General features: G+C 33.9%; 4 protein-coding genes across 8 annotated transcripts; 3 read left to right on the top strand and 1 right to left on the bottom strand.

Annotated features, from left to right (window-relative positions):
• The first annotated feature begins 12,068 nt into the window (after positions 1 to 12,068).
• LOC112801439 (aluminum-activated malate transporter 9-like) lies at positions 12,069 to 15,923 on the top strand. The gene is made up of 6 exons (XM_025844158.3): positions 12,069 to 12,401; positions 12,887 to 13,027; positions 13,135 to 13,404; positions 13,508 to 13,653; positions 13,770 to 13,916; positions 14,143 to 15,923. Exons 1-6 carry the CDS (start codon positions 12,149 to 12,151, stop codon positions 14,530 to 14,532), a joined length of 1,347 nt encoding a protein of 448 aa, XP_025699943.1. The 5' UTR covers positions 12,069 to 12,148; the 3' UTR covers positions 14,533 to 15,923.
• LOC112801440 (protein PAM71, chloroplastic) lies at positions 14,649 to 18,837 on the bottom strand. Of its 4 annotated transcripts, none has more exons than XR_011882097.1 (10): positions 17,686 to 18,385; positions 17,479 to 17,532; positions 17,318 to 17,379; positions 17,036 to 17,104; positions 16,866 to 16,917; positions 16,667 to 16,741; positions 16,387 to 16,516; positions 16,083 to 16,220; positions 15,699 to 15,746; positions 14,649 to 15,039 (listed from the first exon to the last, which is right to left on the bottom strand). XR_011882097.1 is itself a non-coding variant. In XM_025844159.3 (10 exons), the coding sequence occupies exons 1-10, from the start codon at positions 18,097 to 18,099 to the stop codon at positions 14,968 to 14,970; spliced, it is 1,047 nt and encodes a 348-aa protein (XP_025699944.1). In that variant the 5' UTR covers positions 18,100 to 18,837; the 3' UTR covers positions 14,649 to 14,967. The 4 variants fall into 4 exon arrangements, 2 of the variants coding, with proteins under 2 accessions (XP_025699944.1, XP_025699945.1); XR_003201907.3 differs by having other exon boundaries at positions 16,083 to 16,173; XM_025844159.3 differs by having other exon boundaries at positions 16,083 to 16,153; positions 17,686 to 18,837.
• A 156-nt stretch (positions 18,838 to 18,993) lies between these two features.
• LOC112801438 (uncharacterized protein At5g41620) lies at positions 18,994 to 22,641 on the top strand. The gene is made up of 3 exons (XM_025844157.3): positions 18,994 to 19,404; positions 20,040 to 20,171; positions 20,874 to 22,641. Exons 1-3 carry the CDS (start codon positions 18,994 to 18,996, stop codon positions 22,380 to 22,382), a joined length of 2,052 nt encoding a protein of 683 aa, XP_025699942.1. The 3' UTR covers positions 22,383 to 22,641.
• A 246-nt stretch (positions 22,642 to 22,887) lies between these two features.
• On the top strand, positions 22,888 to 24,039 carry LOC112801437 (uncharacterized). Of its 2 annotated transcripts, none has more exons than XM_025844154.2 (3): positions 22,888 to 23,277; positions 23,380 to 23,512; positions 23,617 to 24,039. In XM_025844154.2, exons 1-3 carry the CDS (start codon positions 23,117 to 23,119, stop codon positions 23,671 to 23,673), a joined length of 351 nt encoding a protein of 116 aa, XP_025699939.1. In that variant the 5' UTR covers positions 22,888 to 23,116; the 3' UTR covers positions 23,674 to 24,039. The 2 variants fall into 2 exon arrangements, with proteins under 2 accessions (XP_025699939.1, XP_025699940.1); XM_025844155.3 differs by having other exon boundaries at positions 23,033 to 23,277; positions 23,586 to 24,039.
• Positions 24,040 to 27,657: the final 3,618 nt, after the last annotated feature.

The following is a 27,657-nucleotide window of genomic DNA, read 5'->3' as shown; positions in this document are numbered from 1 at the left end:
TGAGTTTAAAACTACAAGATTAATAAAATCATAAGAATTCGATTATCTTTAATAAGCTTTAAAAGCATTTAAAATATACTTCTTTTATTAAAGTTACTTAAATCAAAATTATTTTCAAAATTACAACCAAAACTTCTTCAAATTCTTAAAAAAATTCCGACAGCACCTCCCCTAAAAATTGGAATTCGCCACCCATCACGAGTCTCTTATTTTTAACCCCAACTCAGTCAAAACCAACTTTACAAATTAACATTTCCAAATTCATCATTCAAAACCAATAAGAACCAATTTCAATCAAAAGTTCAAAATCAATATATCCAATCATTTTACCAGAAATTTCAAAGAATGATAAATCAATACTCAATTCAGCCACAACTTCAATCACAGCAGAAAACTCATTTCAATCACAACATTAATTCATTTACATTAATTTACTCAACTCATCAGGTATTCAACTTCAAAATATTTTAACTTTAAAAGAATCCCATACCTCAATTATCCGAGTTCGCATAAATTTATCGTGATAATTTCCCCTCCTTTTAATTCATGGTAGCAGCTGCGACTCTCATGCAACTGGAACGGCAGTGGCAGCAACCGGAACAGCGACAATGTTAGTCTTTACACCAGTGGCCATAGTTGCAGTAAAATAGAAGATTCAAATTGGATAGGAATTAAAAGTAATTATAACCCTGGGGATTCAAAACAAAGTAAGGACTAGAATTGAATTAAAATAAGACTGCGTCACTCTGATAACTTGGATATTACGATAACTCTAAATATATTTAATACTAAAATAGGAGCCTGTTTAAAACTTAAACCATATTTTTTTCAAAGCTTACATCCATACATTACAAATTATAATACTTACAAAGAATACATATATATACATATTATTAATTTCACAAGCATTACATAATCAGAATCCTATCCCTCTTATAAAACTTATAAAGATAAAGGCGAGGGAAAAAGTAACTAATACAACACAAACATCGTTTAAAACAGAAATGGAAATAAATAAGCTCTTCCGAACTTCGTCGCCCATAACCTGAAAAAGAAAAGACCTGTAGGGGAGTGAGAACACCGTCCTCGCAGGTTCTCAGTATAGAAGGAAATACCATCAAAGCAAAGAAATACTTGCAAATACAATTAATTTCGTTATAAAAGCAGTTTATCCATGAAATTACCTTTTGGGAAAAACTTTGTATAAAAAATTAATTTTAAAAGTCGTAAAGGAATTCCTTTAGTTTACGAATCAGTAAGGTGAATAGTTTAAAGAAATGAGAAAGATCAAAGTCGTGCCTAAAGACTTTCTATCCCTCAACTTACTCTGCTCTTTCCTATCCAACTAGTACATAAGTTAAAATAATAAGACAACACCTAGTTTGTTCTACCCCAACCTTCATCATCTCATACCAGAAACCACTCTCATCACGCCTCCACCCAAAAAGGTCTCTCAGATAAACATACACATACAAGACAAACAAAGAAATCAAAGGTAGGATTCAAGTACAACAAATAAAACAAATAGCAGATAAATGTGGGTAGGCAGTTAGGCAAACCAAAACAATGCACACTCAATCAAAACATACAAATGTATATGATGTATGCCTGTCCTATGGCTGATGCGCCTCATCTATCAGTTATCAAGCCAACCCGACAAGTCTGGTTTGATAAATCATTGGACTGTCCCCTGACGCGCATCCCCATGAGTCTATGCATAGCTTGTTCTCATATATATATATATATATATATATATATATATATATATATATATATATATATACCATTCCCGGAAATTTATAAGTGCCAGTTGTTGGGAATAAGACACTATTCCCCCTTGAGAAAATACCTTTCGCAGAGAAATAAAATAGACACAATCACAACACAAGAATTTAACATGAAAACTCCAATTACTGGAGAAAAAATCACGGCCGTTGCCAAATGATAACCAGAGAATATCACTATGTGAAAATTGTTACAACACATAGACTTCTTTCTCTCTAACACTGGCACCCCAGTACACCCACACTCTCAAAGCAAATATTTAACTACACCTCACAACACTCTCTAATCAAAAGGTATAGAGGAAAAGAAAAGTCAAATACAAGCTTTAAGTGTTTCCGACTAGTGCAAAAATTATGGAGAACTCATATTTATAGCCTAGGCCACCCACTCCATTTGCTATCCTAAGCAATGTGGGACTAATTTAACCAAATCTTAACAATCTCCCCCTTGATTGAAATAGTCACACATCTTCAGCTTCCATTGTCAACACCGACAATTCTTTGCTGCCATTGTCTATACCGACAATCATAATTCAGAGAACTATCATACTCCACCATAAAAGTATACTCACTTGGAATTAGACCACTCCAAGTATTTCGCCTTGGTACAGATCGAAACCTTGCTGAAAATTCATGGTGCAACTTTCAAATTGGCTTTTTCTGAAAGTTATTCAGCCATCGACATAACTCCGCCACACACCTTGCATCTCAACGCCAACCAATGCCTGTGTGCAATTGTGGACCCGATTGCCACAACTTATCTTTATCCATGGCAGTGCGGCAATACCATGAGGATACTTCTTGTCTTCTACGTCTTGTGCAAACCTGATTGTATCAACACATCATTGACTTGTATTTGCCACAAGCCAAAATTGATTCTTCCATCAAATTTCTCTATTTCAAGCTTTACAGCACTTGAATATCCTGACATTGTTACAACTGTATACTGGAATAGTATAACTCAACTGTAGACCGTGCACTAGGAAGGGTCCCCAGGAAAGAGAGGTGGGTCACAATGGACACACTTAAATACCAGGTCTTTCCTTAGCCAGAACCTTTCCAAACTGCACTCTCACAGTGTCACACTGCCTTCCGGCAACAACAACAGCAACCAAAGATCAACCTCAAACTACAGGACAAAATTCTTTTCTGATGTGGAAGGTCAGACTAGGCTGCAACCACAGAGTATACTAAGAATAAATCCCACCGAACCGAAGCTCTGATACCACATTGTTGGGAATAATACACCATTCCCCCTTGAGAAAATACATTTCACAGAGAAATAAAATAGACACAATCACAACACAAGAATTTAACGTGAAAACTCCAATTACCGGAGAAAAAATCACGTCCGTTGTCAAATGACAACCAGAGAATATCACTATGTGAAAATTGTTACAACACACAGACTTCTTTCTCTCTAACACCGGCACCCCAGTATACCCACACTCTCTTAAAGCAAATATTTAACTACACCTCAGAACACTCTCTAATCAAAGAGTATAGAGAAAAAAAAAAGTCAGATACAAGCTTTAAGTGTTTCCGACTGGTGCAAAAATTATGGAGAACTTAGCCTCATATTTATAGCCTAGGCCACCCACTCCATTTGCTATCCTAAGCAATGTGGGACTAATTCAACCAAATCCTAACACCAGTCTCCCTTACATCGCAGGGTCAACAGAGTATCGAGTCTCAACCTGAAACACGTGGTGGCAAGCCACGACTCTTTACCCAGGAAAACTCGTATCTCAGATAATTCAAATAAATAAGCCATATGAATAGTTCAATCATAATTCATCAACATCCGCATCATTCTTAATCATGTCTCATTCATCACAAATATTGTCATCAATAACGTAACCATTGTCATCAATCACAATCATCACCCCACAACACTATAATTAACCAGAATTATCACCATACCTCAATCATACTTAATCATTATCCTCCCTCAACCTCGAAATCATCATCAGACTTCAACCAAAACTAATTGTCACTAAATCACATCTCAATTTTAAATATAATCTTCAAATAACTCACTAAACTTACCTCTAAATCAATACCACACAATTTTCATCGTATTCCTCAAAATAACCTTCTTCCTCAAAATAACCTTCTTCCTATTAACTCTTACGTTCAATTTCATTAAAAACCTTAAACTCACTTTCCTATTCCTGAACCCTTGAATTTATATTTAATTTACTATTTTTAAGTCTTTAGTTAATTATTTAAATCTCCTCTCGTTATTAAAAATCAAGTGAGTTTAAAACTACAAGGTTAATAAAATCATAAGAATCCGATTATCTTTAATAATCTTTAAAAGCATTCAAAATATACTTCTTTTATTAAAGTTACTTAAATCAAAATCATTTTCAAAATCACAACCAAAACTTCTTCAAATTCTTAGAAAAATTCCGACAGCACCTCCCTTAAAAACTGGAATTTGCCACCCATCACGGGTCCCCTCTTTTTAACCCCAACTCAGTCAAAACCAACTTTACAAATTAACATTTCCAAATTCATCATTTAAAATCAATAAGAACCAATTTCAATCAAAAGTTCAAAATCAATATATCCAATCATTTTGCCAGAAATTTCAAAGAATGATAAATCAATACTCAATTCAGTCACAACTTCAATCACAGCAAAAAACTCATTTCAATCACAACATTAATTCATTTGCATTAATTTACTAAACTAATCAGGTATTCAACTCCAAAATATTTTAACTTTAAAAGAATCCCCTACCTCGATTAGCCGAGTTCGCATAAATTTATCGTGATAATTCCCTCTCCTTTTAATTCATGGCAGCAGCTGCGACTCTCACGCAACTAGAACGACAGTGGCAGCAACCGGAACAGGGACAATGTTAGTCTTCACAGCAGTGGCCATGGTTGCAGCAAAATAGAAGATTCAAATTGGATAGGAATTAAAAGCAATTACAACCCTAGGATTCAAGACAAAGTAAGGACTAGAATTAAATTAAAATTATAACATGAAAACCGTAGCAGTGACAAAACAGAACATACAAATGGACCAAATCTACAGGAAAGATCAGACCAGTACCAAGATAACAGAAACAGAAATAGCAGTAGCTTCAGCAGTCCTGCGTAGGGGTGCCAACGGGGAGGGTAGGGGCGGGTTTTTGCTCTACCCGACCCCGTTCCGCCGTATAATAACCCGCATAGAACCCGCCCCGCTTTTACCCGTGGGTAGTAAAATGTTGAACCCTAACCCGCCCTTATGGGTACCCGTCCCGCCCCTACCCGCCCCTATAATTATTAAAATCCAATAAATAAAATTAAATTTCAAAATTTATATAACTATCATCACATACATAATATAAATTAAAATAGAAATTTAAATATGATACAATATTATTAATCATTTACTAATTATTTTACATATATTATACATATTATATATTAAAATTATATATATTATACATATAGCGGGGCGGGTATTACCTAAACACGACCCCGCCCCGCCCCTCCCAAGAATCCGTCCCACTAAAAACCCGCCCCGAGCGGGTAGGGGCGGGATGGATACCCGCGAGTTCGGGTAGTATTGCCATCCCTAGACTCCCGCGACAACACTAGCGTCAATATTCAACCTAATTGTAGCAGAAAATAGGATAATAGTACAGTAAAAGTGGAAGTAGAAAAAGTTTAAGAAAGCGAAGGACAAAATAGAGGCGGCAAAGATACCTCTATCAGTGACTAACAACAGCGTAGAGTTCAGTGGTGGTCACGGCGGCATTCGACGAGCCTAGTGACGGCAATAGCAGCGATGGTGGCCTTTGTCATCCTCCTTCGCGTTCATCTCTGTTTCGTTCTGCTTCTCCTGGCGACCTAGTTGACGGTGGAGACGAACCCTAGCTGTGGCACAATCTGCAGCGACGGTGTGGCGATAGCAGCGAGGCATGGTGCAGTGGCATTGGGTTTTCTCTGCGGTGACTAGGGGTGTGCATGGTCCGGCCCGGTCCCGAGCACTTTATGGGCTAATTTAGTGTGATTTCATCGGGTTTAGGGCCGGGTAAGGGTCTCAAAAATAGACCTGATCATTATTTTGGGTCGGGTCCGGGCCATGGCTCGGGCCGTTCGAAGTCGGCCCGGTGGCCCGGTCATCATACACAATTGATTTTTGTGTTATTAGTGATGGAGGATGGCTATTCTTATGTGGAATTTAAGTATTGTAAACCTTATATTTTGTGTTATTAGTTATTATAAGACTATAAGTTAATATTTTATGTTTAAAATGCATAAGATTTTAGACTAATGCATAATATTGTGTTATTTGTATTGATTTAGATATTTGGTGTTATTATACAATATTAGTATTGATTATGGTTATGCTTTAATTTTAGAGAAGAGTTGGTTCTTGTTATATTTTTCTAAGTGAATTTTACCATATCAAATAATAGTTGGAGTTTTGAAATTTTGGATATTTTCACATGCTAGCTTATAAGAAAGTGTCAAGATAATGTAATGTTAACGGCCCGATTTTCACCCGATTTTTATTTGGTATAATCGTGGCCCGAAAGTGTATAGGTTTCATCGGGTCTAGAGCCGGGTTCCGGTCTAATAAATAGGCCCGGTATATATTTCGGATCGGGTCTGAGTCACATCAAACCCGGTTTCACCCGATCGATGCACACCCCTAGCGACGATGATGACAGAACCGGCTTCTCCCTTCCCGCGCGTATGCTCTCCTGTCGGTCTCTCTCTCTCTTTGCACACTCTCTTCTGCTTTACCCATGGTTGACGGCGGCAAGGCGAGGACGACGACGGTGGCGACACAGCGAGGACGATGACAACGACTGGGTGGCGCGATCCACTCCTCCTCGCGGTTCATGGCAGATCGGCAGCGACGGCGACTCCCCATAAACGGCGATGCAGCACGATGGCGAGGAACTGGAGCGGTGGCAGGGCGCAAATAGCTTCCCTTTCTCTTCTTCTCCTTCTCCTCGGCGGTTCCCTTCCCCTCTTCCCTTCTTTCTTTCCTTCTTTCTTTTTCTTTCTTCGTGGTTGCGTGCTGTGTGGGTGGTGTATGTTGTGTGTGTTGTGCGAGTTGTGTGAGTGGGTTAGGGTTAGGTCAAAATTAGGGTTTTGATTTAGGAATTTTGGGTTTAATTAGAGTAAGTTAATTTTAATAAAATTGGAGTATAAAGAGTATTAATTTAAAATCTAATTTAGTCCTTAAAATTACTTTAAAGTATTATTTGTTGTATGGAAATACTAATTTGATTCTCAATCAAATACTCTAATTAAAAATATAAGATAATATAATTGATTTTTTTATTAACAAAACTTAAAGTATTTAATTATAAAAATATTATCATACAAAAATCTTATTATTCTATAACTACTAATTTTATAATTTAAATATAAAAATTAATTTAATAATTAAAAAATTAGATAAAATTTTAATTTAAATATCCAAACATCATTATTTTTTGATTTTCTAAGACTTTAAATAGTAAATAGGAAAATAATCCAAAATTATAGAGTTTGGATAAATACTTTAATTTATTTCAAATCCAATTAATCAAAACTATTTTTAATTATTTTTAATAAAATAATCTTTGAAATTAAAACTGTAAATAAATATATGATTTGAAATTAGTTCAAAATAGAATTTTTTAAAAATTTTAGGTTTTACACTTTAAACTTTAAAGACCAAAATAAAATTATACTCAAACGTAGGAGACCAATTTAATATTTTATTCTAAATTTAATTTTATATTTTTTATTTTACCAGTATATTTATAAATTATAGAATGATTAAATATTGTATTTAATTAAAAAATTAATTTATTGTAAATTAAATCGGTAAGATAAAACGTAGAATTTTATGGTGCGAGTAAATACAAATTGAAAAATTTTTAATTCGCAAATAAAATAGGACTGGACTTTAAAAATAATTTAAACCTATAAATAAAATTAGAGTTTAATTTAAATCCTATTTTATCTTACCTATTATTAGTCCTAGCATAGAATGACAGCAGATTCCATTTTTTAGATATCCCACCTGCTAGCTTCAGCCATATCATATAGATGATGATGGTAGATCATTTCTTTGTTTTCTATTTTTCGTATTTAATTTTCGAATTTAGTACCATTTCAATTCCAAAAGAAAAAAAATATATTACGCTGGATATTAATTCAATTAATCTTTGTCTTTAATTTCTATTCAGTATAATTCTGATGTTGAAAAAAAAACTCAATTAATCCTTATTCGTGGAATAGATTCTAAATCTTATATGGATCATCTAGTTCAATTTTTTCATCTAGCTGAATATGACATATATATACTTATAATAAGAGAAATATTAAAAAATAAATAAAATTTATTATTTTTTATCAATATTCTTAGTTATTAGATTAATTTTTTTGTCTAACAATTTAATAATATATTTTTAATTTATACTTTTAAATTTTATTGATTAATATATCATTAACCAAAAATAATAAATTATGTTAGTCTTTCGTATTTCTCTTATAATAATTCATATCCATCAAGGCATCAATTGTATATTGTTACACTGAATGCTGAAATAAATTCGGAATATATAACTGCATCCTTATATGCAAAAAATTATGCCTCGGATGAATAGATTGAAAATTTATTTTTGTCCAGGAGTGTAGTACTAGTAGCATATAATATGGATGATGTCTTCCACTACCACTACTACTGTCAAAAATTACAAGCCACGTATCATATGTTTCTTAATTTGAGTGACTACTGAGTGGTTTGGACTCAGAATATGTACATGCATAATGTGTAGACTGTAGAGTAGAATGGGGTTATGGATCCAACTGAATTAGTTCTATAGTTTGGAGAATAGTGGAAGAACAATCATCTTAGGGAATCAATTTAACATGCATGAAAGAAGGCATCATCTATAACATCGTGCATGCATAAAACGATAAGACAAAAACTTACTACTTTCGATATATGCAAGGGTGGTAATCGAAAAGTCCGTCCTGTTCTGTCAAAAGTCTATTTTTAGTAGATTAATTTATTCTATTTTATTTAATAAAGTGATTCTAAAATTTTATTCCATCTTATTTAACAGCAAATTAGTAGGTCAAATTCACTAATTTTTTTATTATTAAATATTAAATAATATATATAATTTTACAATTATTTTAATAAATTTATAATTTTTAAAAATATAAAAAATTATAATTTTTAAATTCACAAACATTAAAGTCTTTATAATTATAAATATGTAATAAACATAATTATAAATAAAATTTTTTGAAACAAATAATAAAACCAACATTTTTTAAAGTAAAATAAATATTATCCAAAATATATAATTAAACATCTACAAGTTTAAAACATAATCAATCAAACGTAAAACATAATCTAAAATACTAAATTAGAACATCTTCAAAAAAACCATAAATCCGGAGAAAAAACTTGTCCCATTCCGTTAAAACTCATGGTTTAAGCGGTGCAAGTTAAGCGAATTTTTGATATATGACCGTCTCATTTTTTTAACTCGACCTATCATTTTAAGCAGATTACACAGTCCAATTCGATAAATTTAGATTTGTTTATCATCTTTATATATATATGACATTTTATTATTTTGATTTTTTTTACATCTTGTTGATTATTACACTTTTTACATTTTTCAAAATTTTGGTCTTTAAATTGTTAATAAAGGTATGTAAAGTTTTATCTTCCCCTATCGAACTAGTTTTTATCGATTAAATTAGACTCATTTAATTTTAATTTTAATATAATATTCGAATTTTATATAATAGATTATTTTTAAAAAATTTGATATTAGACATTTTTATCTATAAAAAAATTTTATTACATTAAAATTTATAAATTTTACAAACAGAAATAAAATATATAAATTTTTTAGTGTTGTTTTTACTTAGATAAATAGGTCTTTAAGATTGTAATAAAAAAACCTATATATATGTCTTAATTTTATAAAATTTGAGACCTCAATGTAATAAATTTTAGAACAAAAGTGTCTAATACAAAATTTTTTAAACATCTATTTGAGTATATATTCTTATACTAATGTTTATCAAGTACGCTTATCATCCGAAATCTATTTATTCTTAATATATAAAAGTAGATACATAAGTTTATCCACATTACTTTTAAGATATCTTTCTCCTCCTACTAATGTCATGTCAGCAACATCGCTTACTTGACAAAATTTTAGAATCATCCACTCAATTTTTGCCAAATCAACTATTATTTCTAAATTAGCAAATATATATATATATATATATATATATATATATATATACACACACACACACAAAAAACTAGGATGCAAAATTAACAATGACAATAATTAGAAATTAATAGTGTCTAACCAAATTTGTAACCTATAAAAACATTGAATTCATATCGGGTATTTAGTATATCTTACCGTTATAAATAATATAATAAATGTATAGCTCCAATAATTAATTTATTAATTTCTATGAATAACTCATTAAATACAATAAACATCCATATTACAAATGTCATAATAATATTATTAATTATAATAAATTTTATTCCATACTATTGAAACTACTTGTATAAGTCTCTTATCATTATTTCTTCAAATAACATCAAATTTAGCATAAAAAATTTATTTTTGAACTACACAATATCTCAAACTTACTCAATGGAGCATCAATTCATTTTTCATTTACATATATAGTTATTAACAAAATACTAATAATTTTAAGAACATCGTGTTAAAAGTCACATTGTGCAAAAATCTCTCAAGATAAATAAAGAAATTACAACACAAATAAAGAGCCAAAAAATTATTGCACTTACATCAACATTAGTTAGTGAATACAAAGGTACATCTTTTTCAAAAAATTTTAAATCTATTTTTTTTCTTAGTTCAAAGAATTATATTTTATATAATACATTAAATGAGACAAATACAATACAATCTTATTTTATATAACCTATTATATTATAATATTTTAGGTGATTATTCGGTTAGCACAACTTCGAATACAAAAATCTATATCAATCTACAAATGAAAAAATTCGCACAACTGACTAATGGGTATTTCATAACTGATAAGTCTCTCAAAAATTAATTCATTTATTTAAATATTCAATTTAACAAATATAAAAAATCCTAAACAGGGCTTATCAACATGAAGTAATGGAGATACCAATCCAAGACAATGTCAACACAAATTTTAAGAATAAAATGATTAGAAATCGAATAATTATTCAATAGAAAAGTGCATACAACTCAACAATTCATAAAGAATATGTCTTCACAAGAATGTACCATAAAAGAAGAAAGTAACAACTCTAAGAACAACCAATAAAGAAAAAGGAGGGCGAACGCCACATAAGAAGACTAAGTTCATCAACTAAAATAAATACAAAAATCAAACTACCAAATAAAAATGTCATTTTATAGAATTTTAACATCTAAATCTTTTATATTATAAATTATTTTAAATAAAATACCTTTTAAATTTAATTTTAGTTGACATATATTTAATTTAATTTTACAAAATATAATAATTTTTAATATTTTATTATATACTATCATTAATTTACCACTCTGTCACGGATCTCATTCTAGTTATCTTTAAATTTCTTAATTTCAGTGCTAGAGTAATCTGGAGTGAGAATATGTTCATGCGTGTCTAAAGTAAGGGCACGGAACTAAGTTTTGAGGTTGGAGATTGGAGAATAATGGAACAATATCTCACATAACTTAATGAACATTTAAAAAAAGGCATCTGCGACATCATATCGTATACAGTTATACATATAAAAGATAAGAAACGGCTTACATTGGTTATTGTCAATATGTTGTGATGAGCGGAAAAAAAGTTCTACCAGCATCAGTAATTAATTATGTTAACAACTTGGGTATCTCCATTTCCTTAGGACTCAAAAGAATAATTTGGGAGATGGAAGTCTCTGTCATTATTCTGTGTTATTTTTAGGAACATGCATGTGTGAACTAGCTTGGGTGGCTGAAAATTATGAATACTAGTTTCTATTCTTAAGTAAAGAATATATAATGCAGAGAATTTATAATTTATTAGTTAAGATTTTGAATCAAGATGTGATATGAAACCTACTTTTATGATTACTCACTTAATTCGTTAATTCAAACTTTTTCCTGATCTGTTGTGAACAATTTCCATTCTCAAATACTGATTATGGTATCAATTCTTGTTCCATTATACTATACCTTATGCTTCCTCTTTGAATCTCTCTCTTTCTCTGTGATGTATATAAATACCCGAAAACACACTCTCTCAAGAAGAGTTAAGAAGGAAAGTTATATATAGCTTGTGTTGGTTCCTCCACTATACCATTGTTATATAGATTACTCATTGTAGAGAATGAATGGGAAAAAGGATAGCATAGAAATTAGCATTCCTACTAATAAACCTGATTCTGAGAGTAGTATCAAATGTAGCATGAGTAAAGTTTGGTGTATTTGGAAGGAAGATGAAGTAATATTTGGCCTCAAAGCAGGACTATCTGTAGTTGTAGTGTCCCTATTAGCACTATTTAAAGCCCCCTACCATGTCTTTGGCACCAATATCATCTGGGCCATTATCACTGCTATCATCGTCTTCGAATACACTGTTGGTAAGTATAAAAATATTTTAATTTGTGCTGACTATTCACGTAAAAATATCTTCTTATTATAAAAAATAATAGTTGAAAATTGTTTAATAATTTGACTAAATTGTCTTAAAAATATTTCCATATGAATAGCTATTTTAATTTATATATCGATATGTTTAATAACAACCAAAAAAAAATTAAAATGCGTCTTATTTAGACTTTTTTTTTGTTTCTTTAACATTATTCTTAATATATGTTAGAAAAAAAAAACTACTAAAACTATTTTATTTAATATTTATTTATTATAAAATACATTAAATAAAACCAAAAGTAATAAGTTTTGATAATTTTTTACTAATATTTGTTTGTTATCAATGTCCTTATTATACAATAAGACTAGTAATACATAGACACGGTATCATTACAAGGGTAAGTAACTATATATGTATATTTGCACCTTACACCATGGGTATCATTAATCAACTTCATGAATTCAATATTTGAAGGAGCAACGTTTAACCGAGGTTTTAATCGAGCACTAGGAAGCTTGCTGGCGGGAATCTTGGCCATAGCTGTTGTTCATATAGCGCTCTGGTGTGGCAGTGTCGCTCAACCTATTATTATTGGCCTTAGCATCTTCTTCGTTGGTATGCATTTATTAATTATATTATACATGCCATGCAGCATTATGCATGTTTTCCAAAATTTATGTACGATATGATATGGAGATGTATATATATATATATATTTACAGCGAGCATAGCGTCAATGCTGAGAATTTGGCCATGGCTTGTGCAATATGAGTACGGGTTCAGGGTGATACAGATAAGCTACTGCTTGATCATAATCTCTGGATACAGAATGGGGAACCCAATTAAGAGTATGGTGGATCGCTGGTATTCAATCGCCATTGGAGGAATCATTTCAGTGTGTGTCAATGTCTTTGTTTATCCTATGTGGGCTGGTGATCAGCTTCATAACGATCTTGTTAAATGCTTTTATTCACTCGCAGATTCGCTCCAGGGTAATTAATATAAGGCCTCTAAGCTTCTTCATAATCCTTTTGATTTGCAACATGTATATATATCCCAACATGATTTTCTTTTTGTCTTTTATGATATTATCAGAATGTGTAAAGAAATATTTAGAAGAAAGATCACAACACAAGTCTGAATTCATCACTTCCAATGGCATGGATGAGATTTTAGGTGAACTAGCTTATGAGAGATGTCAAAGCAACTTGGTTAATTCTGGGCCAAAGTTTGAAATGCTGGTACTATGAGCACACGCTCCCTGAAATATATAGTATTTCATTTTATTTTATATATTTTTTTCATCTTAGTTTCAATATCTAATGTGCATGACAATCTTCTATTTTCTGATTGCTAGGCTAATTCGGCAAAATGGGAGCCACCACATGGTAGATTCTTGCAATTTTTATACCCATGGTCACAATATCTTAAAGTTGCAGCAGTGTTACGCCACTGTGCCTATGAAGTTATGGCACTTGATACTATTCTACACTCAGAAATTCAGGTTGTAATAATATTCTCTCTTTACTACATAGTATTTGCATCAAATTAAATACAATCATGTATGAGAATCTTTAAATCTTTTTGCTACTATAGAAAGAAACTATTATTTTTGTATGCAACAGATATACATTCAAACTTTTGAGTTATGTTAAAAAAATGTTTATCATTTTCATATGACCTTATATTATGAAGTTCTTCCATTCTAATGGTTGGTTTTCACTTTTCAGGCACCGTACAATCTGCGAATTCTATTTGAGTCAGAAATCAAAGAGGTATCAAACGAAGTGGCAGACCTTATAAGGATTCTAGGAAGGGACATCAGCAGCATGAAATGGAGCCTGAAAAACTCCCAGGTCAAGAGGGTTCACAGTGCTACCAAGAGGCTTCAACATTCTATGCAACTCCATTCTTATCTACTTCTCAAAACTACTTCTGAAGAAGATAGTGAGATAACGACAGACTTGTTACCTAGGATGAGGGCCTTGGGGAGTACGGAAGCATTGTCGCTGGTCAACTTCACTTCCTCGATCATCGAGTTTGTAGCGAGGGTTGACTACTTGGTAGAGGAAGTTGATAGGCTTTCGAAGATGGCCAAGTTCAAGCATGATGGACAGTAGAAGGAAAAGGTTCATTCATCTGTGATAGTGCCACATACTTATGGAGTTCAACAAGATAGACAAGTTCTTAAGCTATAGAAAAATATATCAATGGTTACCAGTCACCAGTACAGTGCTTGATGGAACTAATCTATAAAAATCTCAATATACAATATCCACAACAATTAAAGAATGTGTTTTGTAATAAGTAATTAACATTTCACTTGAAAAATAAACATAAGAGATCTTAAATTTAAGAGGACTACACATAAAGGAAGATGAACAATTTCTACAAAAGATAATGATACGTAACACACTTATTGATGGATCGGATACTAAGATTTTTAGCCGCAATTAAGATGAGTTCTAAAAGAAGTTCCGACAAAAGTATAAAACACTGGAGACAAGTGCGTTCTTGATGGCTTTGTAATTAGCTTATGGAGGCGCTTTTATCCTCTATTGCACAATTTCAAATAGGGTCACTGCAGCAAAGACGAGAAAGAGAACACCTCCAATGTAGGAAATAACCTTCAAGAGGAAAGTGAGAAAAGAATGTCTTAGTATTTATAGGTGTTAAGTAATATTACAAAAACAAATACACAAATGCAGGTTCAGGCTTCAACTATGTAGCACTATTAACATAAGAATAAAGTGTGGTTAGAAAAGCATCAGCATATTCGTAATCTTATGGTTACAATAATGTACTAGCTATTAGCCGCACCAAGTAGAAGGGAGGCGTCATTTGGTTGTCTATTATCTGATTGAAAGAGTATGTTCATTCCCAAAAAAACTAACCAAGAGATAAGGATGTGAAATTTGTGGTGTGAACCTTATCTTAAAAGTTAGTTTAAAAAATAAAGGTTGCCTTACATTTATAAGGACTATCATACTTTCAATTTTAGATGATGTGGGACTTAATAAAGGTCCCTTTAAAGGAATCTGTATAACATGTTGCACTTTTCATAAAGTTGATATAGATTATTAGATTTTATGCTGTGATTCTAGCATTAATAAAAGCATTTTGTAGATCATAGATTAAATTATTTTACAGCAAATGGTTGTCCCACTGGTTAAAGAATCGGTATGATTGGATGCGTAAAGGATGACCAATCCATGAAATTGGGCCCACTTTTGCACAGAGAGAACCATGAAAGCATACCAGGAAGGTAGGCTACAAGAGAAATTACCTTCTCTGACAAAAATGTCCCGAGTAGAGAGCCCCCAAGTACAGCAAGCTGCATATAACAAAATATACTTTTGAGAATAGAAAGCCCGCCAATGCATACAGATATGTGATAAGAAAGTAAACGACACTTTGCTCAAGGAATGTAAATTACATGCATTTAGGCATTTAGTCTGTTTTTATTTTATGACCTTTTTGGGTGTATTAAATATATGCTTATTAGACTCTAATCTGTTTTAAGCTATGGAATACAACAGTGCTTGTTTAGAATATTGTTGAAAGCCATCTAGAGCGTGCATTGAAAAGCACTAATTAAGAAAATCTGACAGGTAATTTCAAGAGGCGTTTCAACAATCATTTGTGTATTGACTTAGATAAATAGCGTTACCAAAGTTGCAGCGCCGTGACCAGCTAGCGCTCCTCCTATGACTCCAAGAGGTGAAGAAGCTGCTGCAAGGGCTGAATAGTAGGGGGGGGATCTTGAGGGTGAGTTCAGTATATCAGGACAAGAACCAAGAGAACATGTCTTGCAATTTGAGATGAACGAACAATAAATAAAAATTGTACTGATCAAAATTAATTGTCACTCTAAACTCTTTCCACGCATATATATTTGATTCCTTAGCTTTCCGTGAAAATGTTTGACATGAATATTACATTTTGTATTCGAACGATGCCGGTAAAATACTCACCAATTGTGGAGAAAAATGATTTATCACCCCATTCAGCAACAAAAACTAAGAGGAAAGTACTGACAACTGTGCCAGCAGCTGCTAATATTCCAGCACCATTTCCAGAAAACTCTGAAACTGCTAACTCGGCCTGGTTAAGATAGGAAACATTAACTTTTAGGAATTTTAGAGAACTCTATCAATCAACCAAAGTGACAAATCAAATATGCAGCCTAAAATCAATATTAATGCATTGAACACATTATGCTTTGAAAGCTGATAAATACATGCCAAATTTTACCTCCTTCTGCTCATCATCTGATTTCTGGCCATCGCTTGATGATGCATCCACGAGAGTAGAGACTCCAAAGTACAGCTGAAGTCAATTAAATTCAGTGTCAAATTAACAGTGTTTTGTCTAAGAACAGAAAATTATTGGAATAAAGCACGTTGCATTGCGAACACAAATAAATTCAAATAAACAAGGATGTGATATTTACCAACAAGCAAACAGCAGCAATGTCATCAACAGGTAAATCAGTCTCACCAAACCTGCTCAACATAAATCATAAGATGAAGTCTAGGAAAATTCATTCCTACTCACTCTTCTAGTATGACCAAGATGTATCATTCATAGTTCATAAATAACTCCAAGAAATATAGCAAAAACCTGAAGGGCAAGATTTCATCAACATAGTGAAAAGTTCGGCCAAGGACAACTGATATGAGAGTCATTGCACTGCAAAAAATGAACAAAAATGGTATTAAAGAGTTTGAAGATTAGTGCATAGTTGACTTCCATAGATAGCTATTTGCAATTGTTCAAAAAAAAATCAGCAAGAATAATAATTGTATAAGTTTATCATTAAAGGTGAGTAATCATGAGGAAGTCCATAAAAACAGAGAACAAACTGAAAGGGCATCTAAATCACCGTGAAACAGAAAAACATACGCAAGTGCGCCAAATGTGCCAATGAAAACAACAACACCTGAATTCCTAGCTGCCAAGAGTGCCTGCCAACTCATCAAATACACAAATCAATGGAGTTGTAAGTTGCAACATTTGTTTTGGTCATATTGCAAGGAACGGGACATTGTTTTGCTTGTACTTACTGCAATGAAAAAAGTCTTGTCTCCCAGCTCAGAGAAAAAGATTAATAGAAATGCCTGTGACAAGAAGTAATCAAATATTACACTTGGAGCTGCACAGTAATTAATAATTGATTTGGAAGTGATTTTACTTAAATTGCAACGGAATAACTCTAGCTGCAAATTGCATTATGATTATGTTCGAAGAAGTGACAGGGAGATTTTCCTAACTGAAGCAAAACCTGTGCTTAAGTCACCAAAATCATGGAAGAAAGGAAAGGAATCTGAAGCGGCAAATGCAGGGTAAGAGTCCCCAAGTGCGAGGAACCCAAACAGGAGTAGAAACTTGAGATGCCCCTTGGATGAACCATCGTCGGTGTCAATCTCAGAAGGAGCCACGTCAGCACGGTGTGGCGGGGATAACTGACATTCCCAATGGGAACCGTTGTAACTGTCAGATGGAATTACCCTTTTACCCCGAAGTTTGTTAGGGGTTGTTGAAGGTGCATGGGTGCGATAGATAGCCGAGCTGATGAAAGATGAAGAGGATGAGTGAAGAGTGAGGTAGGAAGTGCGATGAGCGGAAGAAGAGGGAAACGATGCAAGTGGGCGTAGGAAGCTGTGAGAGTGAGATAGCGAGTGCATTTCTAACTTGCAATTTCAATGCTGCTTCTTCACTCTGCTTCCTCTCAACTTGGAATCATGACTATGTGCTGTTTTCCCAGGATAAGCCCTGCGCCATTCCTAACCAACCAACTGTCATTTCTTTATCTCTCCATCCATGTTAACCGTTTTCCATTTTCTGCTCCTGCAGTGTTTCCTTTGGGCTTGGAATACCATTCTAAAGCCCAATTTTAGATCCTTTATGTGGACATAGTGTCATGGGGCCCAACAAAGAACAAGTGGGCCCAAGTTGAATATCAGGCAGCTGCCCTGTTCGTCGCACTTTGGTGTTCCCATCTGTCGCTCCCCTGTTAAGCATTTCGTTATGGGTAGTAAATTATTATTAATTCATTACTATTTATAGCTTTGCTTATTTAATTTTCTATTCAAGCATAATATAATTTCTTTATTTATTCAATAATTCATTTGAGCCAAACGAATAATAATGGCAAATAATAAACTAAGTTTTGAACCGCGTATGTGTGATAATAAAGAAAGAGACGGAGAATAGTGTTGGCTAATATTGTTGATTGTTGAATACTTTATGAATAGGGAGGGAGGGATAAAAAGTAGAGAAAAGTCAGGCAACGTATACTAAATAACTAAATGTTGCATTGCAATTGCATGGGTTGTATGATTATTGCAATAAAGAAGCTGGATCTCATGTAGTCATGTGCAAAAATCATTCCACTTCAACTCAAACATGCTATGCTCCGATCGAACTGACAATATCGACTTCCAATTCTAAACAGTCTCTGTATAGCCACGTGTAGTTTATACAGGAAATACAAAGGTTAAACAAATAAAAAGATGAAATAGGAATTAGGAAGTAAATATATTTAAATATTTTTAATAGAGAAGGCAGGTTGAAAAAGAATGGAGAGAGAGATGAAAAAGGGAAGGGAAGGGAAAAGTGAAGGAGGGGAAGCAGAAAAGGTGGAAAAATTAGGAGAAAAGTTGAAGAGAGGGGTATTGGTGGGGAAAAGTAAGGGTCCCTGCACTCCAGTGCCCTCTTGGAAGCTACTTTGGGGGAACAACAACATCATTCATCACCATCACTCTCTGCATCCACACCATCATCCCCACTCCGCCACCGTCTCTGCTAGGAAGCTCGCCGCCGCTCTCTGGGAATTCCACCACTACTTCCCTATCTTCCCAATGCATCGTGCTAACGGCGCCGCTCCCGCTGCTGCACCTGCTGGCCGCCACCATTACAACCTTCACAAGGACAAGGCTCCCGACATCTCCAACTTCTTCCCTGACGCTTCCACCGCTTCCCCTGATCATGTACGCCACGCTCTCTCCTTTCCTTTTCAGCTCTAATTTCTTTCTTAAGGGTTTCCTACTCATGCTCTTTGATTTTCTACTTCTGCCTTTATAATAGGGCCAATTTCCGATATTTGTATCATGTTATTATTTATTTTATAATTTATATGTACCGGAAAATATTCTTCCTATTATCCTCCACATTTATGGAGAATTGTGTGCTCTACTTCCATGTTACAAAAATTATTTGTTTACTCCTTTTGAGCCATCAATGTCTAGCTTGACTTGTCCTCTATATTATTCGGTTGTTCCTGAATTGTTGCTTCCGCAATTCATTTTTAACTCCTCACTGACAACATTTCCTCATTAAACTGAGACATATCCTCTTCAAGGAGATGTATAGGTTTCTTCCTTATTCTGCTATCTAGTAGGTGATCCCATATAAATGCTTTCCTTGTCATCCTCTTTCAAATTGTTTTAGTGTTGTAGCTTTTTTGCCCCCTTCTTGTTTGGTGTAATTATCATTGTGCTTTCCTTTCCTCTAGAATAAGTGATGTTTTTCTTGGTCATTGCAATGAGACGTGTTGTAATTCTGTTGACATTATCAAACATTTTGATAGATATGGATCTATAATTTGAAACTTTTCATTCATCAGCCAGCTAGTGCAAGCAGTTTGAGGAGGCATGTTGCGGCGTCACTAATGCAGCATCATCGAGCAATTGAGAGAAATAAGAATAACCATGCACTGCAACCTCTATCTCCTGCAAGTTATGGTAGCTCCATGGAGGTAAGCATCAACCAACTCCCAACCACCACAACCCGTTTCTTATTTATTTATTTCATCTAGAACAATGGAAAGGCACACAACTTTTCCTCTGGTTTTCATGGTAAACATGGTTTTTCCGCGGGATGTACCTTTTGGCATCCTATGTAATCATGGATCTAGGGTTTTCATGACTGCAATGTAAGTGATTGATTAGGAGTTTTATGGTCTAATATGTATCATGGAAAATACAATAAATAATTGGTATTATCGGGAAGCAGGTATCTTTCATACAGAATTTTGGTCATTAAACAGAGTTATTCATGATTATAAAATAACCTAACTGTATCAGTTATACCGCTGTTTGTTTGCCGCCATAATAACACTTATAAAAGATAGCTAATTAAATTGAGAAATTTCTGTAAAGAGTTTGCGACAATGTGTTTGGAGATTTATTGTAAGAACAAAATGGCACTAAAACTTCTTGCTCTGAAAGATCGGTGCTGGATGAACTAAAGTTTTTGTCAAGAACTACCTTCATATGTGAGATTGTGTTTTAAAGTATTTACTGCAAATGATATGCTCATAATTTATCGTTTGATCAATGTGAACGCTGAACAATGGACAAATATTTATCCATTCTCTATTCCAGCAGCTCATCTGTTATTGAATCTATTATACAATATTACATATTGTCTTTGCCCGTTATTTGTTCTTGTGTTGCAGATGACACCTTATAACCCTGCTGCAACTCCTAGCAGTTCCTTGGAATTTAAGGGAAGGATTGGTGAGTCCCGTTATAGTCTCAAAACATCCACAGAATTGCTAAAAGTGTTAAACAGGATATGGAGTTTGGAAGAACAGCATGCTTCTAACATTTCATTGATAAAAGCATTAAAAGCGGAGCTAGATCATGCACGAATCAGGGTCAAAGAGTTGCTTCGGGACCGGCAAGCAGATCGACAAGAGATTGATGATCTCATGAAGCAAATTGCAGAGGAAAAATTAGTTAGGAAGAGTAAGGAGCAAGATAGACTCCATGCTGCCGTTCAATCTGTGAGGGATGAACTTGAGGACGAAAGGAAACTAAGGAAAAGGTCAGAGAGCATACACAGGAAATTAGCTCGGGAGTTTTCTGAGGTAAAGTCTTCTTTTACTGTAGCTCTGAAAGAGTTGGAGCAAGAGAGAGCAAGAAGAAAATTGTTGGAGGACCTCTGCGATGAATTTGCTAGGGGAATAAACGAATATGAGCAAGAGGTGCATGCTCTGAAACACAAGTCTGATAAGGATCAGGTACAAACCATGGATAATGACCGTTTGATTCTCCACATATCTGAATCATGGCTTGATGAGCGTGTGCAGATGCAGCTGGAAGCAGCCCAGAATGGTTTTACGGATAAGAAGTCCATTGTAGATAAACTAAGCCTTGAAATCGAGACTTTCCTTAAAGCAAAAAAAAGTAGCAGGAGTACAGAAAATATCGTGTTGAGGGATCGCCGGAATTCCTTGGAATCAGTTCCGCTTAATGATGTTGTCAGTGCACCACGAGATGTGGGCGATGAGGATGATTCCGCGGGCAGTGATTCAAACTGCTTTGAGCTAAATAAGCCAAACAATAGAGGAGCTAAAGCACGTGAAGAAGAGCCTGCTGACAATACTCTTGATGAGTCATTGAAGTCCAACGCCAGGAAGAAAAAACCAGTCACTCAAGAAGGGTTAAAAGATCGCATCCCATCTAACTTGCAAGTGAAGTTTGAAGAACAGATGGCTTGGGCTATGTCATCCAATTCAAACAAGAAGTCGCAATCAATTGATGCAGAAGAGGGTAAGGGCACAACAGATACACGAGCAGCTGAAGGAACTATATCTGAGAAGTACGAACATGGACACGGTGAGTGTCTAGAAAGTGTAGGTTCGGAGAGGAAAATGAACCGGAGTGAATTGCACAGCTCCAATAAGAATCACATAACTGATAATGTGATCATAGGTCAACTTCTGGCATCAGAGAGTGGTGTGAGCATGCATGGAGAGGCGTCGTGCAGCAATGCTGGGTGGAGGAAGCAAGCAAGCCCTGTGAGGCAGTGGATGTCAAGTCTTGCACCCCAATCCCAAGATCATCATGGCATATCTGAGGCTCCCAAAGCATTGAAGGAGAATACTTTGAGAGCAAAACTCATGGAAGCAAGGTCCAAGGGGCAGAGGTCTCGTTTGAAAGCCCTGAAGGGTTCCTTTTAGAAGACCACATTCTTTTTTTTCCCTCCTTTCTGCTTTCTTGATAATATTTATCTTAACTGTGTATGTTACATATTTCACGTCCGGGGTGGGGTTATTTCTGTATACCAGTTGTAGATGGCTGTGGTGTTGTGTAATGGTGTCTTAACGTATCAGATTGACCTTTTACAAGTTAAAAGGCAAACTTACAATTTTGTCTAGTCTTTCTGCTTCTTGTATAACCAGCATGTATAATGTTATGTTACATGAATCTTGGTCTCAACTCTCAAGTAACCCTTAAATGTCTCATTTTAATGTTGGTCAATTAATTAACATTACAGGTGTTTATAATTGGATCGAATAATATTAATAATAATAATTTGTGTTTAAATAGTCACCAATTTTTATGTGCAAATAATATCACCCTATATTATAATTACTAAGAAATATGGAAGTGAAGTAGTTCATCTCGTAGCAAATTGTTCATATTAATACGAGGTGACATCAAACTCGAGACGAGAACCATATTTTTTTCTTTTGGACAGGCAGATTTTTTAAAAGTAAAATACGGAACATGTAGAAGGGAGAAGGGAGCAAACTAGTGGTGTAGACTGTAGAGGCCCAATACGAAGCAAATATAGAGTGTCAAAGTTGGGCTGGCCCAAGATGAAAGCTGTAGTCTAATCCAAATGAAAAAAAGAAGAAGGTAGCAGTTGTATAGTTGTGCATGTGAATTGTGAAGTAGAGGGGTTGCGGGCATGGCAGCGTCGTTCAGGTGGATACTGCAGCTACACAGAGACGTTCCAAAAGCTGCTCGGTTCTACTCAGAAGGGTTGGATTTCACTACCAACGTCTGCACCCTTCGTTGGGCCGAACTCCAATCTGGTTCTCTCAAGCTCGCCCTCATGCATTCTCAACTGTATCTCTTTTATCTCCTTCTCATGCTCTCCATCTGTTCGATCATTTGCCCATTCCTATTTCCTACTCAAATTTAATTATATTTTATTTTATTCACATACAGCGAGCAAGTGACACAGAAGGGATACTCGTCGCTTCTATCATTCACTGTAACAGACATCAACAGTACAGTGACTAAACTAATAGCATTGGGAGCCGAACTTGATGGCCCTATCAAATATGAGGTCCATGGAAAGGTAACAATTTTACGCCACTAAATAAAATAAATTAACCTCTTGTTAATAATAATAGATTTGAATTAATTTGTAGGATGTGATGTGATTTGCATGTGATGAATCAGGTAGCAGCAATGCGGTGTCTTGATGGGCATGTGCTGGGGCTCTATGAACCTGTCTAAGAGCAGCAGCATTCAGCAATAGTCTGCTTTGGATTCCCCCCTTCAATTATTGTGCTACTACTATTACTATATAATACCAGTTTCCATTGCGTCGCGTGTCAAGCAATGCCCCTCAGTTCTTGTATGACTGAAAAGAAAGGGATTCAGATATCTACAAATAACGTGTCGTGTTTATCGCCTATTTTTCCCAACCCGTATCTCCTACAAGTCACATCAAATCTTATTTCTCTTTTGCGAATTCAACTTTCCTCCTCTATATATGTACCTTTCTTCAATCTTAGCCTTATTACTTGTACTTGTATCACTAAAATTGCTTCACAAATTTCAAATTTCTCATTTAAATCAATCAAGATGTTGTTGCTGTGCTGTGCTGTGTTTTTTAGTCAAGCAGTTACAACCGGGATTTCATCATTAAACCTTTGTTAATTTTGAGATATATCTTGAATTAAAAAACAGCCCAGACAAAGTGATCACACAATAACCATGATGCTTCTTTATGTCTTGCTTTACGTGTGTATGTTGAAGAAGCGTGATTTGAATCGTGGTATATATAGTCGATGAATGGATCATCCTCTGAAATCTATCAAAGCCTAGTAAGTAGTATCGGATCGTATTTCCTTAAACTAAACCAACTATACAATAATCCACAATGCTAGTTAGATCATGAGAACATTGCTACATGAGCCTGCTATATACTTCATGTCCAGTGGAGGGAGCCCCGATTCAAAGGTAAATAATAATAACGACTAAGAAAAAGGTAAAAACTCAGGTGCACTCGACTTCACATGAAGTTGATAGATGAGGGTCGTTAGATGATTTAACTAACAAAACTATCAACTTCAAGTGAAATCGACTGCACCTGAGTTTTCACAAAAAAAAAAAGTAAATAATAACATTTAGGATTTAGCATACAACCGATGCAACATCTTACAATCTCAAACCTGCAATATTTTATTATCTTTTCATAATTGCTTGTATGTTGAAACGGAGAGATATGATTAGTAGTACCAAATTGATTGAAAGGTATATTAATATTAGGTAAACTTATTTTGTAGTGCGATATGGTTGCCTTTGTTTCAATGCATATTGTTAGATACTAATTTTAGAAAGCGAAAATGGTTTATCACAAAAAAGGATTGTTTCAATACATATTGTTAGATGCTAATTACAGAAAGCGAAAATATTTAGTAACAAAAAGGATGTTGCCAAAATCAGTCAAAATTTATTTTATTAATATTTTGACTGTTTTTTCTATGTTTCTAACATTATCGTTTTAAAAGATACAATTACATACAAGTATATATAAAGTATATATTTTAAATACGTTTGTCGCGTATTGTTCTGATCCCAAAATTTTAAAAAACACTATAAAATCTAATAATTGAGTATTATACTAAAGTTTTATCAATATCTAAAAAAATAAATATTTTAAAAAAAAAACATGAAATTTTTTTTATAATTATGCTTGAATATATTATTATTGAAGTCAACTCACAAAAGCACTAATAATATTCGTCTTATGAAGTTAGGAGAAAAAAGAAGGGGTGTGACATTATAGCTAGCTAGGGTAACATTTGCATCCACTTTGTGCGCTACAATGTGGCATGCGATTTTTCAAACCCCAAGTCTTGGGAATTTCCTTTGATTATTTATAAGTGGGTACGTAGAAATCTCTGGCCTATATTACAATAGTTATTATTTAAGTTTATTTTGTTTAGTTCTCTAATAGTGGGGTTGAGATTTTCTAAAAAGCAAAGGACCAAAGGTATTCCTTGATATGTATGATGGGAGCATCTTGATAGATATATGCACAGAAGATAAGTAGTAGATAGCTAATGGCATTTTAATTCATTAAAAATTAAAGCAATGAAAGTGTTAACAATCCATTAGTAGATACCACATTAAGAGCAAATGTTTCATTTCCATCTGTTCTCCACTAGGAAAGAAAAGAAGACCATGATAACGTTGTTATTGTCAAATCAATTTAGATTAACTCCTCATCATAGCATTACATTATACACAAACACAAAAATGCATTTTCTCTCTTTGCTTAATTAGATCTATCTCTTTGCTCCTAATAAGTCCTAACATATATCAAGATATATTTATTTTCCATGTCTTGAGATATGATCATGGACAAGACTTTATGATAATAAAATCAAGCAAATCCACTACTTCACCAATAATTAACTTGTAAAAGTTAAAACTTTCCCAGATGGGATGGAAACACATAGGCCCCAGAGAATAAAGCGAAATCAAAACGCATTTGCACACAAAACACAATGGGTACCATGTAGTATATATATGTGTATGTGAATATTAATGAAATAAACGTATTAACCCAAGGTTCCGCTAGTAGCTAGGTGATTAGCACGTGAAGATTAAAAATGAATTAAAATAATGGAAATAATTGGCAGTTCATGACAAACAACTTTAGTCTTTACCTCTAGCAGTGTTGGTTAAAGATGGTGCAAACTAAAGGGAAAGATAATGTAGAAAGAAAGTGGTGTTAGATTCCGTTCGATCTAGAGGGAAAGAGAAACACCAATCACACCGGTACCTAATTAAGGACAGATTGCGTATATCCAAAATCTAAATCTAGCAGTTATGTGAGTTTATAGTCATGAAAAGGACGATTGACCCTAAGGAGTAACAAGGACACATGCTGCTACTAATTATTTTAGGGCATGGCAAATGCCAAATGGTGTCTGCTCATGATAAGATATTCGGTAATTCACTTAGTATGAGTTTAATTTTGATGTTTAAGAGATTTTTACATTTTTAACTAAGTATAATCACATTCCATACAAATAATTAATTTTTAAACTCATTTAAACATATAGATCTAATAAATTAAACCGGTTACCCATAAAAAAGCAAAAAAATGGGATCAAAATTAAACTATATAAAAAATGTTGCCACATCCTTTGCTCTTAATTAGTTCATTCCTATGATTTTGAGAGTATCACATGTCTAAGGGCGCCGACAAAATCTTTGCACCTCCCAGACATCAGGTTTAAAAAAGATTCCAGTCTTTATACTCCAAATGCAAGCAACGTTCCATTCATCCGCATATACAGACAATTAAAAAGATTAATTAAAAGAGTGAACGTGAACATCATTAAAAGTTGTATTTAAGAATCTTGTTAACAAGATGATTAAAGTAATAATACTATATATACAAAAACAAAAGATCATGGATAACTACTAGCACAATTTTATTTAGCAAGAATTAAATTAAAATACATTGGAATTGTAATGCTTGAGTGAAGAATGAGCATAGGAATTGGATGATGACAGTTGGAATAACTTGGAAGCAAGTGAGAGTGCATGAACTAGGGAAGGGGAGGCTCATCGGAACTTGTATCCCTCTAATCACTACTCGTAACTCGTAACTTGGAACTTGCTAATTAATTGCAATAATAAATTCCATTGATGCATTTCTCAACTCTCTCACCAACAAAAGAAAGTTGCTTCCCACCACCGCCATGCCCTGCAAATCTTAACCCTAGCTAGCTGCACTTGCAAAACTATCACAACCATAAAACATGTAAACCCAAGATAAGAACAATTTTAATTACCCAATATAGAGTAAATATACAAAGAGATGCAACTTGTTATAAAGCGCTGATTAATGGGGATGTGCCTTTTTATTTTTATCAACTTTAATCCACATGCAAAAGCTAAATATATATAACTTACTTACCTTACCTTGGACATAACGAAATGATGATAAAGAGTCATAAGATATGCTTTATTTTAATGCCAAATAAATCCAATAAATCAAGGACCGAGGAAATTAAAAAGTAGCTAGATCAGTAGAAAAGTATGTAAATTAAATGATAATAGAATATATATGAAGAAGAACAAAAAAAGGGAGCTCCCTTCAGTCCAAGTATAGGAAACATAAGATTCAATTTGTCTCCCGCATCATTCACTCATTTACTGAGTGTATCTCTCTATCTATATCTTCACTCAGCATTT

Source organism: Arachis hypogaea, chromosome 5 (assembly GCF_003086295.3).
Source record: "Arachis hypogaea cultivar Tifrunner chromosome 5, arahy.Tifrunner.gnm2.J5K5, whole genome shotgun sequence".
Lineage (NCBI taxonomy): Eukaryota > Viridiplantae > Streptophyta > Magnoliopsida > Fabales > Fabaceae > Arachis > Arachis hypogaea.
The sequence above is the reverse complement of the archived record's forward strand: the minus strand, read 5'-3'. Positions and strand labels throughout refer to the sequence as shown.

Excerpts from the sequence above, each read along its gene's own strand:
- LOC112801440 (XM_025844159.3), bottom strand. The coding sequence starts at position 18,099 with ATGCACTCGCTATCTCACTCTCACAGCTTCCTACGCCCACTTGCATCG. Across the intron at positions 17,105-17,317 it reads GGCACATTTGGCGCACTTGC|TGCAATGACTCTCATATCAG; the intron begins GTATGTTTTTCT and ends CATTTTTTGCAG. Across the intron at positions 15,040-15,698 it reads GGACATTTTTGTCAGAGAAG|GTTATTTCCTACATTGGAGG; the intron begins GTAATTTCTCTT and ends TTCCTCTTGAAG.
- LOC112801439 (XM_025844158.3), top strand. The coding sequence starts at position 12,149 with ATGAATGGGAAAAAGGATAGCATAGAAATTAGCATTCCTACTAATAAA. Across the intron at positions 13,405-13,507 it reads ACTCGCAGATTCGCTCCAGG|AATGTGTAAAGAAATATTTA; the intron begins GTAATTAATATA and ends TGATATTATCAG. Across the intron at positions 13,654-13,769 it reads GGCCAAAGTTTGAAATGCTG|GCTAATTCGGCAAAATGGGA; the intron begins GTACTATGAGCA and ends TCTGATTGCTAG.
- LOC112801438 (XM_025844157.3), top strand. The coding sequence starts at position 18,994 with ATGGAGAGAGAGATGAAAAAGGGAAGGGAAGGGAAAAGTGAAGGAGGG. Across the intron at positions 19,405-20,039 it reads CCACCGCTTCCCCTGATCAT|CCAGCTAGTGCAAGCAGTTT; the intron begins GTACGCCACGCT and ends TTCATTCATCAG. Across the intron at positions 20,172-20,873 it reads GTTATGGTAGCTCCATGGAG|ATGACACCTTATAACCCTGC; the intron begins GTAAGCATCAAC and ends CTTGTGTTGCAG.
- LOC112801437 (XM_025844154.2), top strand. The coding sequence starts at position 23,117 with ATGGCAGCGTCGTTCAGGTGGATACTGCAGCTACACAGAGACGTTCCA. Across the intron at positions 23,278-23,379 it reads GCCCTCATGCATTCTCAACT|CGAGCAAGTGACACAGAAGG; the intron begins GTATCTCTTTTA and ends ATTCACATACAG. Across the intron at positions 23,513-23,616 it reads AATATGAGGTCCATGGAAAG|GTAGCAGCAATGCGGTGTCT; the intron begins GTAACAATTTTA and ends GTGATGAATCAG.